The 20,359-nt window shown below is 52.5% G+C and overlaps 1 protein-coding gene across 7 annotated transcripts in view; it reads right to left on the minus strand.

Moving 5' to 3' along the window:
- Nucleotides 1–3,715: 3,715 nt before the first annotated feature.
- EHMT1 (euchromatic histone lysine methyltransferase 1) overlaps nucleotides 3,716–20,359 on the minus strand; it is a 62,381-nt gene continuing 45,737 nt past the window's right edge. For all 7 annotated transcript variants that reach the window (XM_054174297.1, XM_054174296.1, XM_054174293.1 and 4 more), the window contains 5 exons: nucleotides 18,264–18,379; nucleotides 14,717–14,803; nucleotides 9,392–9,470; nucleotides 5,287–5,462; nucleotides 3,716–4,593 (listed from right to left, as the gene is read on the minus strand). In XM_054174297.1, coding sequence (XP_054030272.1) covers nucleotides 4,407–4,593; nucleotides 5,287–5,462; nucleotides 9,392–9,470; nucleotides 14,717–14,803; nucleotides 18,264–18,379 — 645 coding nt within the window. In that variant the 3' untranslated portion in view covers nucleotides 3,716–4,406. The remainder of the gene's footprint in view (nucleotides 4,594–5,286; nucleotides 5,463–9,391; nucleotides 9,471–14,716; nucleotides 14,804–18,263; nucleotides 18,380–20,359) is intronic.

Raw genomic sequence — 20,359 nt, forward strand, 5'->3', positions numbered from 1 at the left:
TTGCACAGCTGGGGCGCAGGAAGTCAGAGGTGGAACCTGTGGGGAGGACAGGACAGGTGACCCTCAAGTGCCCACCAAGGGATTGCAGCCCAAGGAGGGCATCTTCAGCAGCAAGCTGAGGCATCACCAGGGTCAAGCCTCTTCTTCACTGGCAAGTCTCAGGAGACATCCTGATCCCTGTGTTCCTGAATCCAATTCCCATCTGCTGCCATGTCCAGTCTGGGCCTTCCCCAGTGCCTGCCCCCAGCATCAGTGGTGCCAGTGGTGCCATGACTGCCATCAGGGGTTGGGTTCCACCTTGATTGGTGTCTCTAGTTCATTGGATTGGTCACATTTTCATCCCAGCTGGGTCAGTTTCCCACCAGCCTCTCACCAGCCTCTCTTCCTCATTCCCTATGGAAGTGCAGAAGGCTTCACACAGAGCCTCTGACACAGAGAGAAGGGCCACGAGGACGAGCAGAGGGCTGGAGCTCCTCTCCTACAGGACAGGCTGAGAGTGCTGGGGGTTCAGTCTGGAGAAGAGAAGGCTCCAGGGAGACCTTAGAGCAGCCTTCCAGGACCTGAAGGGAGCTGCAAGAAAGCTGGGGAGGGACTTCTTAGGATGTTGGGTAGTGATAGGACTGGAGGGAATGGATCCAAGCTAGAGGGGAGATTTAGATTAGACATTAGGAAGAAGTTCTGCCCCAGGTAGTGATAGGACTAGGGGGAATGGAATGAAGCTGGAGGTGGGGAGATTCAGGCTGGAGGGGAGGAGGAAGTTCTTCCCCATGAGAGTGGTGAAGCCCTGGAATGGGTTGTCCAGGGAGGTGGTTGAGGCCCCGTCCCTGGAGGTGTTTAAGCCCAGGCTGGATGAAGCTGTGGCCAGGCTGAGCTAGTGTGGGGTGTCCCTGCCCATGGCAGGGGGGTTGGAAGTGGCTGATCTTTGAGGTCCCTTCCAACCCTGACTGATACTATGATACATGAGGGTGGTGAGACACTGGCACAGGCTGCCCAGGGAGGTGGTGGAAGACTCATCCCTGGAGGTGTTTGCAGCCAGGCTGGATGTGGCTGTGAGCAACCTGCTGCAGTGTGAGGTGTCCCTGCCCATGGCAGGGGGGTTGGAACTGGCTGAGCCTTGAGGTCCCTTCCAACCCTGACAGTTCTGGGATCTGGTAACCAGCCTTGAAACCCCAGGCCAGCAAATCCCAACCATCCCTCTCCACCCCAGCAGACAAAACCAAAAAAAAGCCAAACTCCTTTTAAAACACTTTTTTTTTTTCCTTTGTTTTTATTGATTTCATTGAAAACAGAACAAGAAAATGATCAGAGCCAAAAGGCTGCTCCTTTAAAAGTGTCCAAAACCATTAACAGAAAATAAAATAAAACCAAAAATAAAACCAAATAATAATAATAATAATAATAATAATAATAAACATGAGGGCATTATGAATGTTCTAGAAGAGATGAACCCCTCCCCCCCAAAGAAACCAACAACAACAAAAAAAACCAACCAAGCTGTTACTGCACTAATTACAGTATTTAAAGATACAGAGGGGGTAAAAAAACAAACAACTAAAACAATCAAAAAGGGGGGGAAAGGGGAAAAAAGGGAAAGGGAAAAAAAAGATAAGAAAAGGAAAGGAAAGGAAAACAAAGGAAAAGAAAAAAGGAAATTAAAAAAAGGAAAATTTTTTAAAAAAGGAAAAGGAAAAAACAGAAAAAGAAAAAAATGAAAGGAAGAAAATTTTTAAAAGGGAAAAATGAAAAGGAAAAATAGGAAAAGGAAAATGGAAAAGAAAATAAAGGGAAAAGAGAAAAGAAAAAAGGGAAAAGAAAGAAGGGAAAAGAAAAAAGGAAAAGGGAAAAGAAAAAATGAAAAGGAAAAAGGGGAAAAGGAAAAAAGGAAAAGAAAAAAGGGGGAAAAAAGGAAAAAATGAAAAGAAAGGGAAAAGGAAAAAGGAAAAAATGAAAAGTAAGGGAAAAGAAAAAAGGAAAAGAAGAAAGGAAAAGGGAAAAGGAAAAGGAAATTAAGAAAGGAAAAGAAGAAAGGGAGAAGAAAAAAAGGAAAAGAAAAAAGGAAATTAAGAAAGGAAAAGAAGAAAGGGAAAAGAAAAAAGGAAAAGGAAATTAAGAAAGGGAGAAGAAAAAAAGGAAAAGAAGAAAGGGAGAAGAAAAAAGGAAAATAAAAAAGGAAAAGAAGAAAGGGAAAAGAAAAAAGGAAAAGAAGAAAGGAAAAGAAGAAAGGGAAAAGAAAAAAGGAAAAGAAGAAAGGAAAAGAAAGGGAAAAGAAAAAAGGAAAATGAAAAAGGGAAAATGAAATAAAAGGCAAAAAAGAAAAGGAAATAAAAGGAAAAAAGGGGAAAGAAAAAAAGGAAAGAAAAATAAAAGGAAAAGGAAAAAAAAAAGGGGAAGAAAAGGGGGAGGGGGAAGGAAAAAAAAATTTTAAAAGGGAAAAAAAAAAGAAAGCAAAACAAAGGAAAAAAAAGGAAGCAAAAAACCCCTTCAGATAATGACCTGCTCAGCCACCACACAAAAGGCGATGGCAAAATTTATTCACACTACAATACTAACAATTTAAAAAAGTTTTTTTTTGTTTTTTGTTTTTTTTTTCCTGCAATTTTTTTTATACTAAAATCACTTTGTTCTGTACTTTTCTCTTTTTTTTTTCTTATTTTTTTTAATTTTTTTTCCTTTTCCCCATTTTTTTTTTTTTATACAATTGATAAGTTTCTATTCACGTGGTGAGCAAAAAATCACACCAGAATCAGCACCGTTTATTTGGGGGTGGGGAGGAGGGGAGGGGAGGGGAGGGGAAGGGAGGGTTGTTTGTGTGTCTGTGTGGGTCTGGGGTTCCTTTTCTTTCCCTGTTGTTGTTGTTTGTTTTTTTTTTTGGAGGGGTTAGGTCATTGCTAGTTTTTTTTTTGTCTTTTTCTCCTCGGTTGTGTCTGTGGTTGGGTTGTTGGTTTTTTTTTTACCTTCCCCCCACCCCTCTACCCACCCCCTCCCCCACTCCCGTTTGGGTTTTCTTTGCGTCGTTTTCTTTCAGTCTCTTTTAACGTTTTCTCCTTTGTTTTGGGGTGGGTTTTTTTTCAGTCCCCAAGGTTTAGGTAATGAGCCCCATCCCCACCCCCCAAAAAAAAAAAAGACAAAAAAAAAAGGAACAACCCCAAGAAATCAGGTTTTTTTTTATTGAAACCTCCTTAAGTTGTGTGAGTTTAAAAAAAAAACCAAAACAACACGTTGAGAAAAGGGATTGGGGGGGGGGAGGGGGAGGGGAAGGGATGAGCTCGGGGGGCAGCCTCCGGGGATCTTCCCCGCCGGGATCGTGGCCTGGCGGCTGCTGCCCGCCCCCCTCCCCCCCCCCGGGCAGAGGAGAGGTTCCCTGGAGAGATCGTTTGCTTTGTCTTTCCGAGTAATAACGATAAAAAACAAAAGCAAAGAGCTGGGTTCCTTAAGTAGTGTCTTGAACAATCCCCCTTCAACCTTCCCTCCTGGCAGCGGGGGGGGAGGGAGATCCTTCCATGGACGAACCGAACACTGAGACAGTAACGGAGCCGCGCGGCTCGGACCGGAGCTGGTTTGTAACGGAGGAGCCTGGGAGGGAGCGGGGGGCTGGAGGTGGGGCGGGGAGAGGGGGGAAGAGTCTCCAGGCGGCTCTGGAGAGAGCCAGGGAGCAAAGGGATTGTAAGGACTGAGAGTTTCTTCTCATCAGCAGAGAAAAAAGCAAACCGAGCCCGGTGGGTTTGGTGAGCAGGAGGGGGGTTGGCAGAAACGCCCTCCAGCTCCTGGGCAAAGGCCTCACCGCAGCGTCCTGGCAGGCGTGGGAGGAATCGAGGGTTAAAAACCAACAACCGACCAAACCAACACAAAGCGACCAGCAGAGCCTGCCCCCAGGGCTGTGCCAAGCCAAGGCAAAGGCCAGCACCTCCCTTTCCCTCTCCCTCCCCACTTCCCCCTTGGCTTTCAGAAAGAAAGTCCCATCAAGTATTGAGAGTTTATTACAGGTGAAGCGGAGATGCGCGGGCACGAGCCATCCCTCCGGGGACCCGCGGCGCTCCCGGGCTCGCACCACACTCGGCACGTGGAGAGTCAGAGGCCAGGACAACTCACCTGGAAAATCAAACTCAGCAGCCTCCCCATCCTCCATACACACCTGGGAAACCCAGCAGCTTGCCTGGCGTGGGGAGAGGGAGAACATCACTCAGGAGGGATTTGCTCTGACTCACTCCTCGAGTTAACAGTCGGTGGCACAGCCCTAAGTGTCCCAAGCCCTGGCCTGGCTTTCCTTGAGTGCCTTTGTTTTCTTCCTTTGAAGGGTTTTGTGTGGGTTTGTTGGTTTTGTTTCTGTTTTTCTCTCTTTAAATGGAAACTCAGACAGTATGTGAACCTAAAGGGTTAAAACCAGTCAGTCTCTGGGGAGCAGAGCCTCAAAAGGGGCCGGCTGCCGTGGCAGAGCTGGTGTCGGGGAGCCCATTTTCCTGCGTGTCCTGGGACGAGGAGGTGCTGGCCTGGCGCTGGGCCAGCGCTGAGCTCGAGTGTTTGCACTTGGGTGAACCACACTGACAGCTGAAGAATTTGCCTTTGATGTCCCAGAACCTGTCTCCGTAGTCAAAGCTGCAAAAGACAAGACAGAGATGGGGGTCACTGCAAAGCAGAAGCACACAGAGGCTGGGGGCAGCAGTCTTGGGTTTGCAGATCATGATATTTTTTGTGGCTAGGAGCTGTTTCCAATATCTTCAATGTCTTTGGTTTGCAGAGCTTCAGATCATGACTTTTTTTTTTGGCTAGAAGCTCTTTCCATATCTTCAGTGTCTGAAGGGGACCCACAGGAAGGCTGGGGAGGGACTGTTTAGAAGGGGCTGTGGTGATAGGATGAGAGGCAATGGTTTGAAACCAGAGCAGGGGAGGTTTAGGTAGGACATCAGGAGGAGAGGGTGGTGAAATACTGCAACAGGTTGCCCAGGGATGTGGTCGAAGTCCCATCCCTGGAGGCATTCAAGGTTCAACGTGATGTGGCCCTCAGCAACCTGATCCAGTTGGAGGTGTCCCTGCTGCCTGCAGGGAGGCTGGCCAGGATCACCTTTGAGGCTCCCTTCCAACCTGATGCCTTCTGTGATACCCCCAGGAAACTCAGGAGGGATTGGAGCGAGTGAGTTCAGGAGCAGCTGAGCCTCCATCCCTTTGCATTCCCTCCGCCCCAGAGCCAGGCGGTGGCTGCCCACGGGCAGGGCCGCCCCGGGGGGCAGGGCCGCCCCGGGGGGCAGGGCAGCCCCGGGGGGCAGGGCCGCCCCGGGAGGCAGCACCTACCCGATCTCCTCTCCGGCTTCTATGTGCCTGGTGCTGAAGAAGGCGATCCTGGGGAAGCGCAGGTCCTGGTGCGCCATGAAGACGCGCACGGGGATGAGGTTGGGCTCGCAGAGGTGGTTGATGAAGCGGCTGATGTTGCCGTAGAAACGAGCATCGATGCAGTAGACCTCTCCATCCTGGGGAACAACAGTGCAGCTGGCATCAGCTGAGGGCAGCTCCAGCGCCGCCACCGCCGCCGCCGCTCCTTCAGATGAAACAGCCGAGCAAACCACCGGCTGCCCCAGCGCTGCTCTGCGGAGCTTCGGGAGAGAAGAGCCAGGGCAGGACAGCCACGGCGGCTGTAGGAGGACTAAACACATCTCTGCATCCAGACACAGCCTGCTGCAGGGCACCCACCAGCACACACACCTTCCAAAGGCCCCTGGCACTGGATGGCACGTCAGCAATCCCCAGCCCCCCTTCGGTGCATACAAGCTGGGGAAGGGTCTGCAGGACAGGGCTAGGGAGGAGCAGCTGAGGGAGCTGGGGGTGTTAGGTCTGGAGGAGAGGAGGCTGAGGGGAGACCTCATTGCTCTCCACAACTCCCTCACAGGAGGATGCAGTGAGGTGGGGGTTGGGCTCTTCTCCCATGTATCAGGTGACAGAACAAAAGGAAATGGCCTGGAATTGTGCCAGGGGAGGGTTAGGTTGGAGATGAGGATTAATCTGTTTGCTGCAAGCGTGGTCAGGGATTGGCACAGGCTGCCCAGGGAGGTGGTGGAGTCCCCACGCCTGGAGGTGTGCAGTAAAACATGGCCATGGCACTTGGGGCCATGGTTTAGTGGCCATGGTGGGGTTGGCTCACTGGTTGGACTGGGTGACCTTAGAGGCCTCTACCAACCCAAACAACTCTATGATTCTGTGATGCTTGGAGCAGACACCTTACGGGCACAGCCACCGGACAGGGGGAGCAGGCATCTGTTCTGTCCTCTAATTGAACACAGCAGCTTGGAAACACAAAGCCAGAGCCTCCAGAAAAGGCAGAGGTTTGCAGATAAAAGTGAAAGTGAGAACACAGCCAGGCCCTTCCCAGAGAGCAGTCATATTTTGTTTTCCATGAAAATAAAAGAGCCCCCCTCAGGGCTCTTCTGTTGCAGCAGAGAATGACTGTGCAAAGCAGAGCCTTTAATTACAGAAGCTAATTTCAGTTGCAAAGAGGCCAAAAGCAAACGGCTCCATTAGTGGTGCTCCAGCTCCCTTTTGGGCAAGCACCTTGCAATCGTTAATGGATGAGCTGAGCCAGATCACACCACCCACTGCTGCAGGGGCCCAGGGAAGATGTCCCAGGGACTGGAGGAGGCATCACCCCACATGGTCTCACATCACACACACTGCTAACCAGCTCCAGTTTCAATGCTATGTTTAACTCCCAGCACCCCCTCACTTTAATCCATGGAAGAGCCACTGCTACGAGGCTTCATCATCCAGAAGCATCTGAGCTCTCCACCATGCAAGCCAGAAAGGAGCCTGCTGCCTGGGCCAGCACAGGCAGTGTCCTCACTGTGAAGCTGCTGAGGAGGCCAAGTCCCAAAGCAAACTGCTTCCCACCTTGCTATGAGGTTGTTGGGAACCAAGAGAGAGAGAGAAAGAAGAGAAACCATTAACCTGCTTTGGAGTGAGGCAGTGCACTGAGAAGCATGTCCAGAGAAGGGCCACGAGGATGAGCAGAGGGCTGGAGCTCCTCTGCTGTGAGGACAGACTGAGGGAGTTGGGGTTGTGCAGTCTGGAGAAGAGAAGGCTCCGAGGAGACCTAATTGTGGCTTCCCACTACCTGAAGGGGGCTACAAAAAGGCTGGGGAGAGATTTTGTAGGGTGTCAGGGAGGGATAGGACTGGGGGGGGGGATGGAGCTAAACTAGAAATGGGGAGATTCAGATTGGATGTTAGGAAGAAGTTCTTCCCCAGGAGGGTGGTGAGAGCCTGGCACAGGTTGCCCAGGGAGGTGGTGGAAGCCTCCTGCCTGGAGGTGTTTGCAGCCAGGCTGGATGTGGCTGTGAGCAACCTGCTGTAGTGTGAGGTGTCCCTGCCCATGGCAGGGGGGTTGGAACTGGCTGAGCCTTGAGGTCCCTTCCAACCCTGACAATTCTATGATTGGTTTCTCCTCCCAAGGAACACTTTATAGGACAAGAGGAAACAGCCTCAAGCTGCATCAGGGAGGATTAAGTTGGACATGAGCAATTTCTTCCCTAAAAGGGTTGTCAAGGCCTGGAACAGGCTGCCCAGGGCAGTGGTGGAGTCACCATCCCTGGAGGGGTTTCAGAGCTGTGTAGGTGAGGGCCATGGTTCAGAGGTGACCTGGCTGTGCTGGGGTAATGCTTGGACTTGATGTTCTGAAAGGTCTGTTCCAACCTAAATGATTCCAGAATTCCTTCTCAGGAGAGGGAAGGCACTGGGGTGTCTTTGAAGGGAGGATGCCTGGAGCAAGCCTGGAGCAAGCTCTCCTGCTTGCAGGCAGAGGTCACGCAGCTGCAGCAATGTGCAGCCCTGACCACTGCCACTGCTCAGCAGAGCACAGCAGGGCCAAGTGTGTGAGCAAGGAGTGCAGAGGATGGGCCTGCCATGGGAGAGGGGTGGACAACACCAACAAGAAGGCAACCACAACAAAAGCTCAACCTCATCTTCCCCAGAAGGAGCAGAGTGTTCTCCACCATGTACAAGAGAGAAGGGAGCCATCCCTTTAAGCAGTGGAAGCTGAGAGCATCTGTTGAGGTGTGTCCTCCTCCTGGGAGCCCAAGAATGGCAGCAAGCTTGGGCTGTGATGTCTGCTCTCTTTCAGACATGGAATGGGATGTGACTGCATGGCCCCCTGACACTGACCCAGCCCCCATGCCCCTGAGTGACACCACCAGGAACAGGGACAACAGAAATAACGACCCAGCCACACTCACTACAGCTCAGGTCCATTCAGGCCACCCCTCTCAGGCACACCAGGGCCCCAAGGTTACTCCTCCCAGGGTTGGGGCTCACACCATGGGTGGTTTTCCTATCACTTAGGAGGCCACAGGACCTGGCTGGCTCTGCTCTGCCCTCCTCCACCCAGCCCCTTGGGCTTCTTCTGATCACCTCTCCATGACTTGGTGCTTGCTTTTCTGCAGATGCTCCACTTTGAAGATACTCTGATAAAAGAGGATGCCTATGCCTGTACTGAGCTCTCCCTCCTTGCTTCACTGAAGGCTTTGTAGGAGCAAACACAGAGCTTGTCCCTCCTGGCAGCCAGCCAGGGGCTAACCTAAAGGCAAAGCAAAGTCCAGGTGGGCTCCTGAATGCCCAAACCAGGTTGAAGTGCTTTTCAGTTTCTTAATGACTGCAGACTGACTGCAGGACCATTCCCTGTCCTCCTGCAGCTGGTGAGTGTGTGTTGCTTTAAAAAAACCCCAACCAAATCACACACAAAAACCAAAGCAACAGCCTCTGTCTTGCTTCTGATGACACACACAAGCAGACACTGTTTACAGCCTTCCTGGGAAGCCACCTCCCTCCTCAGAGTCCTCAGCTCACCTTTCTCCTCTCCTTTCCCAAGTGAAACCTGAACTGATGGCCTTGCTGAAAAGCTTCAGATCACACTGTTCAAAGCAGCTCTGCCTTGAGCAGCCCTGCTCAGAGCAGAGCAGAACTACCAGCAGAACAAGCCTCAAGTCCCTGCCAGGGTTAGCTGATGAAGCCCTTTAGAAGTAAACCTGGGGTTTTGAGTCCTGCAGCTCATCCTTTGATGAACAACTTACAGAGGTGCAAATCAACACAGCCCCAAGCCTGCACATGCAAACTGGAGCATCAGACACTGAACCTCTCACCTCAGGCTGCCCAAATGGCTTTGTCAGAAGAGCATCCTGCACCAGAGGTGGTGTGGGCAGCACACACCACGGTGGCTCAGGGATGCTGGGCTCCACTGCAGATGCACCAAGCCCTCCAAGCCTTACCTCAGCCCCTCTAGATCCTGAGAACTCAATCCTCCTGTTTGCAGGCTTTCAGCTTGTGCTGTGCATCAAGATGGACACAAAGAGTCTCTCTGCTCTTTGGGAGAGGCAAGACCTTGGGTTTGTCTCATGAGACACCTTCAGATACAGTACCTTGTTGTCAAGGTCGAAGAGGTAGGAGTCCTCCTCACGGACATCTGCCTCGGAGTCAGATATCAGCTCCCCAACATACCTGCAGACAAAGAGGAGAGGCAGAAATTGGATGCCCAGGCAATCACAAGCCTGGGCTTGAACATCTCCTTCTGGGAAGAGGGAAAGAAAGGGATCAATCCCAGCCCCAGCTGGCAGCCCACAGCCTTGGCAGAGCAGGTCACCTCAGAGCCACCCGAGCTTTGCCAGCTTACAGCAGCTAAAACCTGGCTCCAGACCTCATCTTTTCAGGGCAACCCTTTTAATGTAACCATGGAGTCTGACTTCCAGCAACAGTCCCTGCTTCCTGGGGATGATGACTCCATTTGCATATCTGTGTGCTGGCCAAGCTCAGCACTTCCATCCAGTTCTCCCCATGCTCATGGGCAGACTCATGCCCTGGCTCTCACAGCCACCACTGCAGTGCTTGTGCTGTTCACAGCCCAGAGCAGAGGGTTTCTCTCTCTCCTTCCTCCATTTTCCAGGGGAGTTTTGCAGAATGCCAGCATGGTGGGGGTTGGAAGTGACCTTTGGAGATCATCCAAAGCAGGGTCACCCACAGCAGGTGGCTCAGGATCATGATGTCCAGGGGGATTTGGAAGCTCTCCAGCACTCCACAACCTCTCTGGGCAGCCAGCTCCAGGGCTCCAGCACCCTCAGAGATTACACAGCCTACAAACCTCTTCTTGTAAAGTCTTCACTCAAACTGAACCAGGCAGGAGCCCTGGAAAGATCTAGGCTTTCTCAACCCCTCTCTAACTAGACTAGATCAGAGATGTGCTCCCAGTAGCAACCACCTGGTTGTAAAACCAGGTGTAGGACAGATCACAACCAGGTTCTCCCAGCACCAAGAAGCAAGCACTGCTTGGCCTGGCCTGCCGAGAAGGACTAAATACACACAGGACCTTTCTCACCCTAGAGAGTTGTGAGTTTGGATGCCAAGTGCCTTGCTGCAGGAGGCCCTGTTGCACTGCTGTTCCCACATTTGTCCTCCTGTGTCCATCTTAAAGAGTTTTGGATGGTCCTGGTCAACAGTAAGTTATCCATGGGACAGCAATGGGCAAGTTATCAATGGGACAGAAGGCCTGGGCTGTGTTCAGAAGAGTGTGGCCAGCAGGTCAAGGGAGATTCTCCTCCCACTCTACTCTGCCCTGGTGTGACCACACCTGGAGTACTGGGTCCAGTTCTGGGCTCCCCAGTTCAAGGACAGGGATACCCTAGAGTGTGTCCAACTGAGGCTACAAGGATGCTGAAGGGACTGGAAACTCTGTCTGAGGAGGAAAGGTTGAGAGACCTGGGGCTGTTTAGTCTGCAGAAGAGAAGCCTGGTTCCAAGTATCTGAAGGGTGGGTGTCAAGAAGCAGGGACCAGGCTCTTTTCAGCAGTGTCCTGTGATAGGACAAGGGGCAATGGGCACAAACTGGAACACAGGAGAGTCCACCTCAACACAAGCAGAAAATTCTTTGATGTGAGCCCTGGAGCAGGCTGCCCAGAGAGGCTGTGGAGTCTCCTTCTCTGGACCCACCTGGATGCATTCCTCTGTGGCCTGTCCCAGGTGGGGTTGAACTCCATCATCTCCAGAGGTCCTTTCCAACCCCCAACACTCTATGATTCTCTGATTTCCAGCCCTGACCTGCTTGCAATGAAAGCAAGAGATGCAGGAGGAGATGAGAAAGAAGCAACAGCAGAGCAGATTCTGGGATCTGAGTCTTCCCAGCCTGCCATGCAACACTAATTAATTATAAGCCAAGGATTCACATTATGAATAAATAATCTTCACAGCATCAGGAGAGCCTTGCACCAGCAGCAGCCCCTGCCACAGCAGCAGCCCCTGCCACAGCAGCAGCCCCTGCCACAGCATTCCCCTGCAGCTCTCAAGGCAATCTCAAAGCCCTCAACCACATCCTGTGGATCAAGGCAGCCCTTTAAGTCCAGGGCTGGGCAGGAGGAGAGCCACAGAACATCAAGCTGGAGAGGCCCCATGTGCTCTGTGACAAGAGATGGTTTGGCTGCAGTTCCTTGAGCTGGGTGATCTGGCCAAGCTGCTCTGGCAGAGCAGGAGGCTGCTGCTGTGTGTGATCCTCCTGTCTGCCCCCAGCACAGCTCACTACTCATGAAGGGCTCCTGTCAGGCTGCAGCCATGCTGGAAGTCAAATGCTGGGCCCTGACCTAAAGCCATGGAAGATGGAGGCCAGAGAGAGAGGGAGAACTTGCTGTGGCATGGCAGAGCAGCCAGCAGCAGCTGAACAATGCTGCACAGAGAGGGACTGTGCCTGGGGACAGCCACTTCAGGTTTACAGCTGAGTGCAGCCAAAGCCACAATGTAATTACAAGTGCTTGATTGGGTGTTCCACTAACAACTGCTCCTGGAACTCACTTCTCAGACTCACAGATTGCATCAGGTTGGAAGGGAGCCTCAAAGCTCATCTTGTCCAACCCCCCTGCAGGCAGCAGGGACACCTCCAACTAGATCAAGCTGCTCAGGAGCATATAAAGTTTGACCTTGAATATCACCACCCCCATTGTGCAGGGGGCAGGGCTTCCTGAGGCAGGGCTGAGGACCCTGCTCCCTTTTGTACACATCCTTCCATTACTTGGGGCCTGGGAAGTGAGGGAACTGCTTGGCTCTGTAAGCTGCAAAGGAAAGGTGACCAGAGGGCTGGAGAACCTCTCCTGTGAGGACAGGCTGGGAGAGCTGGGGCTGTTCAGCCTGGAGAGGAGAAGGCTCTGGAGAGACCTTAGAGCAGCATTTCAATATCTGAAGGGGCCCTGCAGGAAGGCTTGGGGAGGGAATGCTGTGGGGAGAGGGTGAGGGGCAGTGGTTTGAAACTGGAGCAGGGCAGATTTAGCTTGGGCATGAAGAGGAAGTTCTTCACACAATGAGAGTGGTGAAATACTGCAACAGGTTGCCCAGGGATGGGGCTGGATGTCCCATCCTCAGAGACATTCAAGCTGAGAGCTGATGTGTCCCTGGGCAGCCTGACCTAGTTGGAGCTGTCCCTGCTGCCTGCAGCGAGGTTGGCCAAGGTGACCTTTGGGGGGTCACCAATCGAGGAGAGGAACCACCCAAGTCTTTAGGCTGCCCATGAAGACTCAGAGGAGTTCTCACTCATCAGTGCAGCTGGCTTGAGGAGGAGAGGAGCACTGTGAGCTGGGGAGCTGAGTAAGTAACATGTGTGTGTGAGTGATGGAGATAAGCAGGAACGTGCCTGGGCAAGGGATGAATTAGCTCAGCTCCTTAGCATGCAGCTCATCTGGGGAATGAAGGAGATGGAGCTACCACTGCAACAGCCTCAGCAGCTCCTGCCAAGGCTGGAGGCAAGAGCTGAGCTGTTGGGGTATCTGCACCCCCTCAGCTCTGACATGCTCTGCAACCACCTGTGTGAATGGCACTGTGCAGAGGGCTGCCCTGCCTCCCTGGGCTGCCTCCTCACCGCTGTTCCTTCCTCCTGCCTGTCAGCATTCCAGGATTTGGTTAAGTCAGCAAACTGCTCCTTTGGGAGCACTTTACTCACAGGCTCTGCCTCACCTCTGGGCACTGACCTGGGACACAGGAACCTTTGGTACTTAACAAAGCCCTATCTCTAGTGCCCCCAGCACAGGAAGGACATGGGACTGCTGGAGCAGGTCCAGGGGAGCCCATGAAGATGATTAGAGGGATGAAGAACCTCCCCTATGGGGACAGGCTGGGAGAGTCAGAGATGTTCAGCCTGGAGAAAACTCCAGCAAGAGCAGCCTTCCAGTACCTGAAGGGGCTACAAGAAAGCTGGGGAGGGACTTGACAAGGGCTGGGAGTGACAGAACAAGGGGCAATGGCTTTGAGCTGGGAGAGGGGAGATAGAGACTGGAGATTGGGAAGAAATTCTTTAGAGTGAGGGTGGAGAGATACTGGCACAGGTTACCCAGGGAGGCTCTGGCTGCCCCCTCCCTGGAGGTGTTCAAGGCCAGGTTGGATGAGGCCTTAAGCAACCTGGGCTGGTGGGAAGTGTCTCTGCCCATGGTGTGAGGGTTGGAACTGGATGATCTTTAATGTCCTTTCCAACCCAAACCATTCCCTGAATCTATGAAGACAGAGTGGAGACAACCCTCAGAAACAGCAGTTTAAAGCTTTACCTCTGAAAAAAACCCTTTAGTATCTGGCAGATCCTAACAGGGAAGAAACACTTGGCTAATCTGCTGCAGCTTTTTCTTTCCCTTTGCTAATCTTCCCCAAGCCCTCAGCCCAACCCTGCAGAACAGCAACAACCAGCTCCACAAGGAACAGCCCCCAACACCCCAGCACCTGTTTTCCAAGGCCTTTAGGAGGTTTTAACTCACTGTTAGCATTGCAAGGAAGAAAACCACTTTCCACAATGTTTAGTAAAGCAGAGGCACCACTTTAAAGCCTAAAACCTGGGGGGTTCAACAGCAGATTTCTTTCTCACTTGACATAAACCCTGAACATTTTCTGTTCTTAAGTACTTTATTGACTCGGGGCCGAACCCTGTGCTCAAGGCCAAGTGCTTTGCTGTTCTGCTGAATCAGACCCAAAGCAGAGCTGGGACACTGGAAAGCCTCCTGAGGAGTCAGAACTGAAACAGAAAAAAAAATGATCTGATAGAACCAAGTTGTTCCAAATTGCCTTGGCCTGAAGTGTCCCCCAGCCCGTAGCATCCTCCCCTACAAGGACAGGCTGGGAGAGCTGGGGCTGTTCAGCCTGGAGAAGAGAAGGCTCCAGGGAGACCTCAGAGCAGCCTTCCAGTACCTGAAGCCCTTGGACAAGGGCTTGGAGTGGTAGGAGAAGGGGCAATGGCTTTGAGCTGGAAGAGGAGAGATTGAGACTGGAGATGAGGAAGAAATTCTTGGGAGTGAGGGTTGAGACACACTGGCACAGGTTGCCCAGGGAGGTTGTGGCTGCCTCCTCCCTGGAGGTGTTGAAGGCCTGGCTGGATGAGGCCTTGAGCAGCCTGGGTTGGTGGGAGGTGTGCTTGCCCATGATGTGGGGGTTGGAACTGGCTGATGTTTAAGGTCCCTTCTATGAATATCCACAGGGCACACATGAGTAGAGTACACTTGCAGCAGAACCCAAATCTCTCGTGTCTGAAGAGGGGCAAGGGCCGAGCACAAACCTCAGCGAGACAGAGACTGACGGAGAAAACTTCCTGCCATGAGGGAAGGGACAAACAGTGCAGGGAACCTCTGGCTGAGGAGGAGTAGCTGAGCTGGATGCCAATTTGCTTTGGGTGAAAACCCTCCTTGGAGAGAGGGAAGCAGGCCAGCCCTGGGGGCTCAGGCAAGCCGCAGAGCTTACTCGCAGACGAAGGTTCCCAGGGGGATGTCCTGCGTTGTCCGCACTCCCCAGCCCATCCGCTGCGTCCGGTAGAGCTGCAACCGAGTCCTGCGGGAGAGAGGGACCACATGAATGGCAGCTCTGCACAGACAGACAAGCAACTGGCACTGAATCACAGAATCACCCTCCTTGCAAAGCACTGAGGCCAAGCATTCGCTAATTCTGCCGAGGCTGGGGCCCTCTGCACCACATCTCTGCCTCTGTCAAACACCTCCAGGCACTGAGACTCAACCACCTCCCTGGGCAACCTGCTCCAGTGTTTGGGAACCCCTGCAGTGAAGAAGTTTCTTCTCATGTCCAACCCAAACCTCTCCTGGTGCAGCTTGAGGCCATTTCCTCTCATGCTATCACTGGGGAGAAGAGACCAACTCCCAGCTCACTCCAATCTCCTTTCAGGGAGCTGTAGAGAGCAATGGGGTCTCCCCTCGGCCTCCTCTTCTCCAGCCTGGACAACCCCAGCTCCCTCAGCCCACTACAGAGATGACAAAGAAACAGGCAGCACCTTTCCATCAGCACAACCTCAAAGATGATTCCAATATTGGACCCCCTGAGCTCTCCTGCTGGCATCAGTGGGGACTCTCCGCTCCCACCACTGAGCATGTGGGCAGAAGGGATGGGGACAAGGGATGGACACCCACCAGCACCTCCTCCATGCAGCCTGCAAGGGGCACAGCCAGAGACTGGGGAAGAGGGTGTGAGACTGGATGCTCAGGGTGGCTACACCACTGAAGATTTACACACAGGAGACCAGAATCCCACCACCAGCAGTTCTCTTCCCTTCCACACACACCCAGCACTCAGGGGAAGGCAGGGGAGGGGGAAGGGCACCTAGGACAGGGTGGATCTGCAGGGAGGGGTGCTGCAGGGGCAAGGCAGGGAGCTCATGGTGATTTAAGAACACCCTGAGCTAAGAGCTCTGATCCCTGTGCCCTCTGCTGAGGCCAGTGCATTTAGCAGCTCCATCAGATCCAGCTCCCTGGCTGAAAGACAAGGAAGAAAGGCTGCAACTTGAAACTTGTTGGTGTAATAGCTGCTGTGTGGAATTTTACTGATGGGGTTTATAGGCAGAGAAACAATCCTGTAAGCCACTCTGCCTCCTGCTCAGCCAGAACTTGAGTTAAGTGCAGGATGAACAGTCTCCAGGGCTGGGGAAGGTTTGTTCTGCCCCCAAGGGAACTAAACCCTGCTCTCAGCAGCGCTGCTGTCAGAGTAAAGAGAAATCTGACTCTCACCTGAACTTCACCCTCTTGTTTTTCCCAGTAGTTCTCTTCCCCCCACCCAGTCCCTCCTTGCACTGTCAGCTCAAACCAAGGGCTGCATGTTTCCTTCTGTTTGCTCACAGCTCCTGAAGCCTTCACCAGGGCAAGAAATGACTTCATGAGAATGCTGGCTCTCAGAGAACTGGTTATACCACTCTGTTTGGGTGTATGAAAAAGAGTGTGGCTAGCAGGACAAGGGAGGGTCTCCTCCCACTCTCTTCTGCCCTAGAGAGGCCACAGCTGAAGTACTGGATCCAGTTCTGGGCTCCCCAGTTCAAAAAAGGCAGGGAACTACTGGAGAGAGTCCAGCAGAGGCTTTGATGATGCTGAGGGGCCTGGAGCATCTCTGTGAGGAGCAAAGGCTGAGAGCCCTGGGGCTGGTGAGCCTGGAGAAGAGCAGCCCCAGAGGGCATCTGATCAGTGCTCAGCAAGACCTAAAGGGTGAGGGACAAGAGGACAGGGCCAGACCCTTGTCAGTGGTGCTCACGGACAGGACAAGGGGCAAGGGGCACAAACTGGAACCCAGGAGGTTCCATCTGAAGATATGAAGAAGGGTCTTTGGTGTGAGGGTGCTGAAGCCCTGGAGCAGGCTGCCCAGAGAGGCTGGGGAGCCTCCTTCTCTGGAGAGATTCCAAACCCAGGTGGACATTGTGATGCAGAGCAAGCTGCTGTGGGTGACCCTGCTTGAGCAGGGGGTTGGACTGGATGGTCCCCAGAGGTCCCTGTCAAAAGCCCCCATTCAGTGACTCTCTGATTTCAGCCTTGAGGAAGCTCCCCCATGTTATGCCTTGTCCATCACATCAGAGCCAAGCTCAGGTGCAGGCTCTGCTGTCAGGGCTGACACTGGCAGAAGCAGGACCACAACTCTGATCTCTGCCTCCCAGCTGAGGTGGGGCCAGATGGAAACCTGTGTGCTGCTGAGCGGAGATAATTCGCAGCCAATCTGAGCAAGGAAGCACTGCAAATGGAGCAGGAGCAGCCATGTGCCTTGCTGCAGCCCAAGCAGGGGTCCCCAAGACCTCAAGCACAGCTCTGCCAAGCCCCTGTCCCTACCACCAGCTCTCCCAGGCTGGTGGTTGGGCGTTCAGCCCTTCTGCCTTTCAGAGAAACACTTCACCGAGGCTAAAATGCAAACCCAACAGCTCTAGCTGTACAGCTCCTAAATGAACACCCACATAGACACCAGAGCTCTGGAGCTTGGCAAGGATAAACCAGAGAGAAGGAAAAGTTCTGGGGAAATGCATCAAGCTTTCTCCTTACTTATTTTTAACGTCCCAAAATGTCACTGAAACTACAAAGCTTAACAAGGAGAAAAAAAAGTCTTGTCAGTGCTACAGGAAAAAACAGTGCCAAAGTCTTCCTTTTTTCCCAGTGGGATCCCTTTGAACTTGGTGCAGTGGCAAACTTCTCCACCAGTCAAACCAGAAGAGTTACATTGTCAGCCTGGCAGCAAAATCCTAATGGCCTAATCCAAAGCACTGAGGCCAACAGGTGCTGAGGGACCCAGCTCAGGGGAAGTCACACCATTAACTGGGACACTGTAAGCAGCCAAGTCTGGGAGTGCTGGTCTGTTGCTAAGGAAAGACCTTCTGGCTCTCTACTACTCTCTGAGAGGTTGGAGCCAGGTGGGGTCTGGTCTCTTCTCCCAAGGAACAAGCAAAAGGAACAGAAGAAACAGCCTCAAGTTGCACCAGAGGAGGTTTAGGTTGGACAGAAAGAACAATTTCTTCCCCAGAAGATTTGTCAAGGCCTGGATCCAGGGCAGTGGTGGAGTCCCCATCCCTAGAGGGGTTTCAAAGCCATGTGGATGTGGTACTGAGGGACATGGGTTAGTGGTGACCTGGCAGTGCTGGGTTCATAGCTGGACTGGATGGTCTTAAAGGTCTCTTCCAAGCCCCAGATCCCCACCTGAAAAGTTACATCCAGGCAAACCCAGAAGCCATTTTCATGTTTTAAGGCCAGGCTGATGACAGAACACTGCAGTTCCATGTGATGGGACAGGGTGCAAAGGTTAACTGAGCTCATAACTCACTGCTCTCACTGCTGCTTCGTTCCCAACAGCAGCACACAGGAGCCTGCCTGCATCCCAACCATGCCGCAGCGGCACCTGCTCCACCCCAACTTCTGCCTCACCTCAGGAAGCCAGGGTTCTGTGGGTCTGTGGGTGAGCTGAGACCAGAGAGCCAGCAAGCTGAGGAGCCTGGTGCTGGTCTTGCCAAGCTAAGCTGTGTTTGGATCCTCCTCCTCACCTGAGGCCGTTCTGCACCACCCGGTTCCTGCAGGTTCTCCAGCAGGAGCACGCGTGATTGCACTCGAAGATCAGCGGCGGCTCAGCCATGTTGAACTCAGGCAGGAGTCGGCCATCCTGAGGAGGAGAGGCATTCAAGACTGGTTAGCTGGCTGCTCCTCTGAACCCTCCAAGCCAGAAGAGTCAAACAGCCCTGATCCAACCTCCCCCCAAACCCAGCATCAGATCTAGAGGGAGTTTCAGGCTGTGCTTGGAAAATTCTCCACCGATCTTGAGCAGAGAGCGGTAGAACGTAAACGAAGCACCACTGGGTGCAAGAAGGGCAACAATGATAAGCTCTAAATAATCCCACTGGACAGACACCTGCCATAAAGCTTAGATCTGTAAACTAACTCTCTCTCTTTTCAGCTTCCTCCCTCCGGCTGGTGTTTCTGCTGGCTCTTTGCTGACCTTGGCTTCATTGCTTTGTTTTGGCTAAGTACTAACCAAACAACTCTCTGCTCCTTCTCTCCTCTTATCGTGTACAAAAGGGTAGGGAGCAGGGAGGGGGAAGCTGTCAGTTCCCCTGGTTTGTCCAGGGGGGGTTCTTGTGCTGCTTATCCACTTGTAAATGCTTCTACATATATGTAAATAGAGCTGGGGTTGCTTAGCCTGGAGAAGAGGAGGCTCAGGAGAGACCTTCTTGTTCTCTACAACTCCCTGAAAGGAGGATGTAGCCAGGTGGGGGTTGGTCTCTTCTCCCAGGCAAGCAGCCCCAGAACAAGAGGACACAGTCTCAAGCTGTGCCAGGGGAGGTGTAGGCTGGAGGTGAGGAAGAAGTTCTTCCCAGCAAGAGAGATTGGCCATTGGAATGTGCTGCCCAGGGAGGTGGTGGAGTCCCCATCCCTGGAGGTGTTCAAGAGGGGATTGGATGTGGCACTTGGTGCCATGATTTAGTTGTCAGGAGGTGTTGGGTGACAGGTTGGACTTGCTGATCTCTGAGGTCTTTTCCAACCTTATTGATTCTATGATTCTAAATTTTGGGTTTGTACAAATCCATTGCATTCCATTGCAGATTGTAGTTTTAGCTTGTCAGTACAGCTTCATTTGCTTCCAGCTGAGCTGGTTTGGCAATTTCACATTGGGAGCAATTTTCAGCCCACCACAGACCTCAACTTCTGCAGCAGTTCTGCCCTACCCTAGGGGCACACTCGCCCCTACCACCAAGAGCTGACACACAGCCAGACACCAGCCAGAGTTCTGCTGCCTGCCATCACTCCACACACCACCAACCCTCAGAGCTCACAGTGTGCACCATCACAAGGACTGTTTTGAAGTACTGGAGGGCAGAAGTTGATGCTTAAGTGTGCCCCTGGAACGAAGCCTAAGCTTCCAGGGGGCAAAACCAGCACACCAAGGTTCTGTTGAACCACATTACCTCCCCAAATGCCACTCCCCCAAAAAGCTGCCAACCCTGCAAGATTAAGGGAGCTGGTGAGGCAGCTCATCACATTTAACAAATTTGGCTTTTAAGGTTTGCAAGATGTAATCACCTATTAGCATGTCAACAAAATGGCTCCAAAGCAAAGAAAGTTGCCAGCGTGCCCCCTGGGAGGAACGTGCAGAGGCTCACCCAGCTCCTGAGCTTAGCACAAACCTGTCCAAACATCAACCTCAAAGCCTCCCCGGAGGGCTGAAGCACACTTACCCAAACCAAACCAGGCTCCTGGCAATGCTGCAGTTAAAAACATCTTCACTTTGCCATCATCACCATAAATAAAAGGCCTCCTCTGCTCCCCTCCCCTCCCCTTGTTTACAGAGCGCAGCGTGCTGCGCGGCTCCGAAACGGGAGCTGATTTCACGCATGGGTTATTAAGTGCTCTCTATCACATGGCTGTAATTAATGGCTCAGTTGGCACGAGGGGAACACAAATAAATAACACCAGGAGAGCTTCCCTGAGTCCCCACTCCGCTGTCAGCCCAGAGGTCTCACGGCTGAGACTGCGCCCCGAGGCCTTCTAAAAGCAAAAGGGAGGAGCTGTGCAAGGAACTGCTGGAGAAGTACTGCCACAAGCCCTGAACTGTGCAAAGCTCAGCTCCCCAGTACTGGAGGAAGCC

This window comes from Dryobates pubescens, chromosome 29 (genome assembly GCF_014839835.1).
Source record: "Dryobates pubescens isolate bDryPub1 chromosome 29, bDryPub1.pri, whole genome shotgun sequence".
Taxonomy (NCBI): domain Eukaryota; kingdom Metazoa; phylum Chordata; class Aves; order Piciformes; family Picidae; genus Dryobates; species Dryobates pubescens.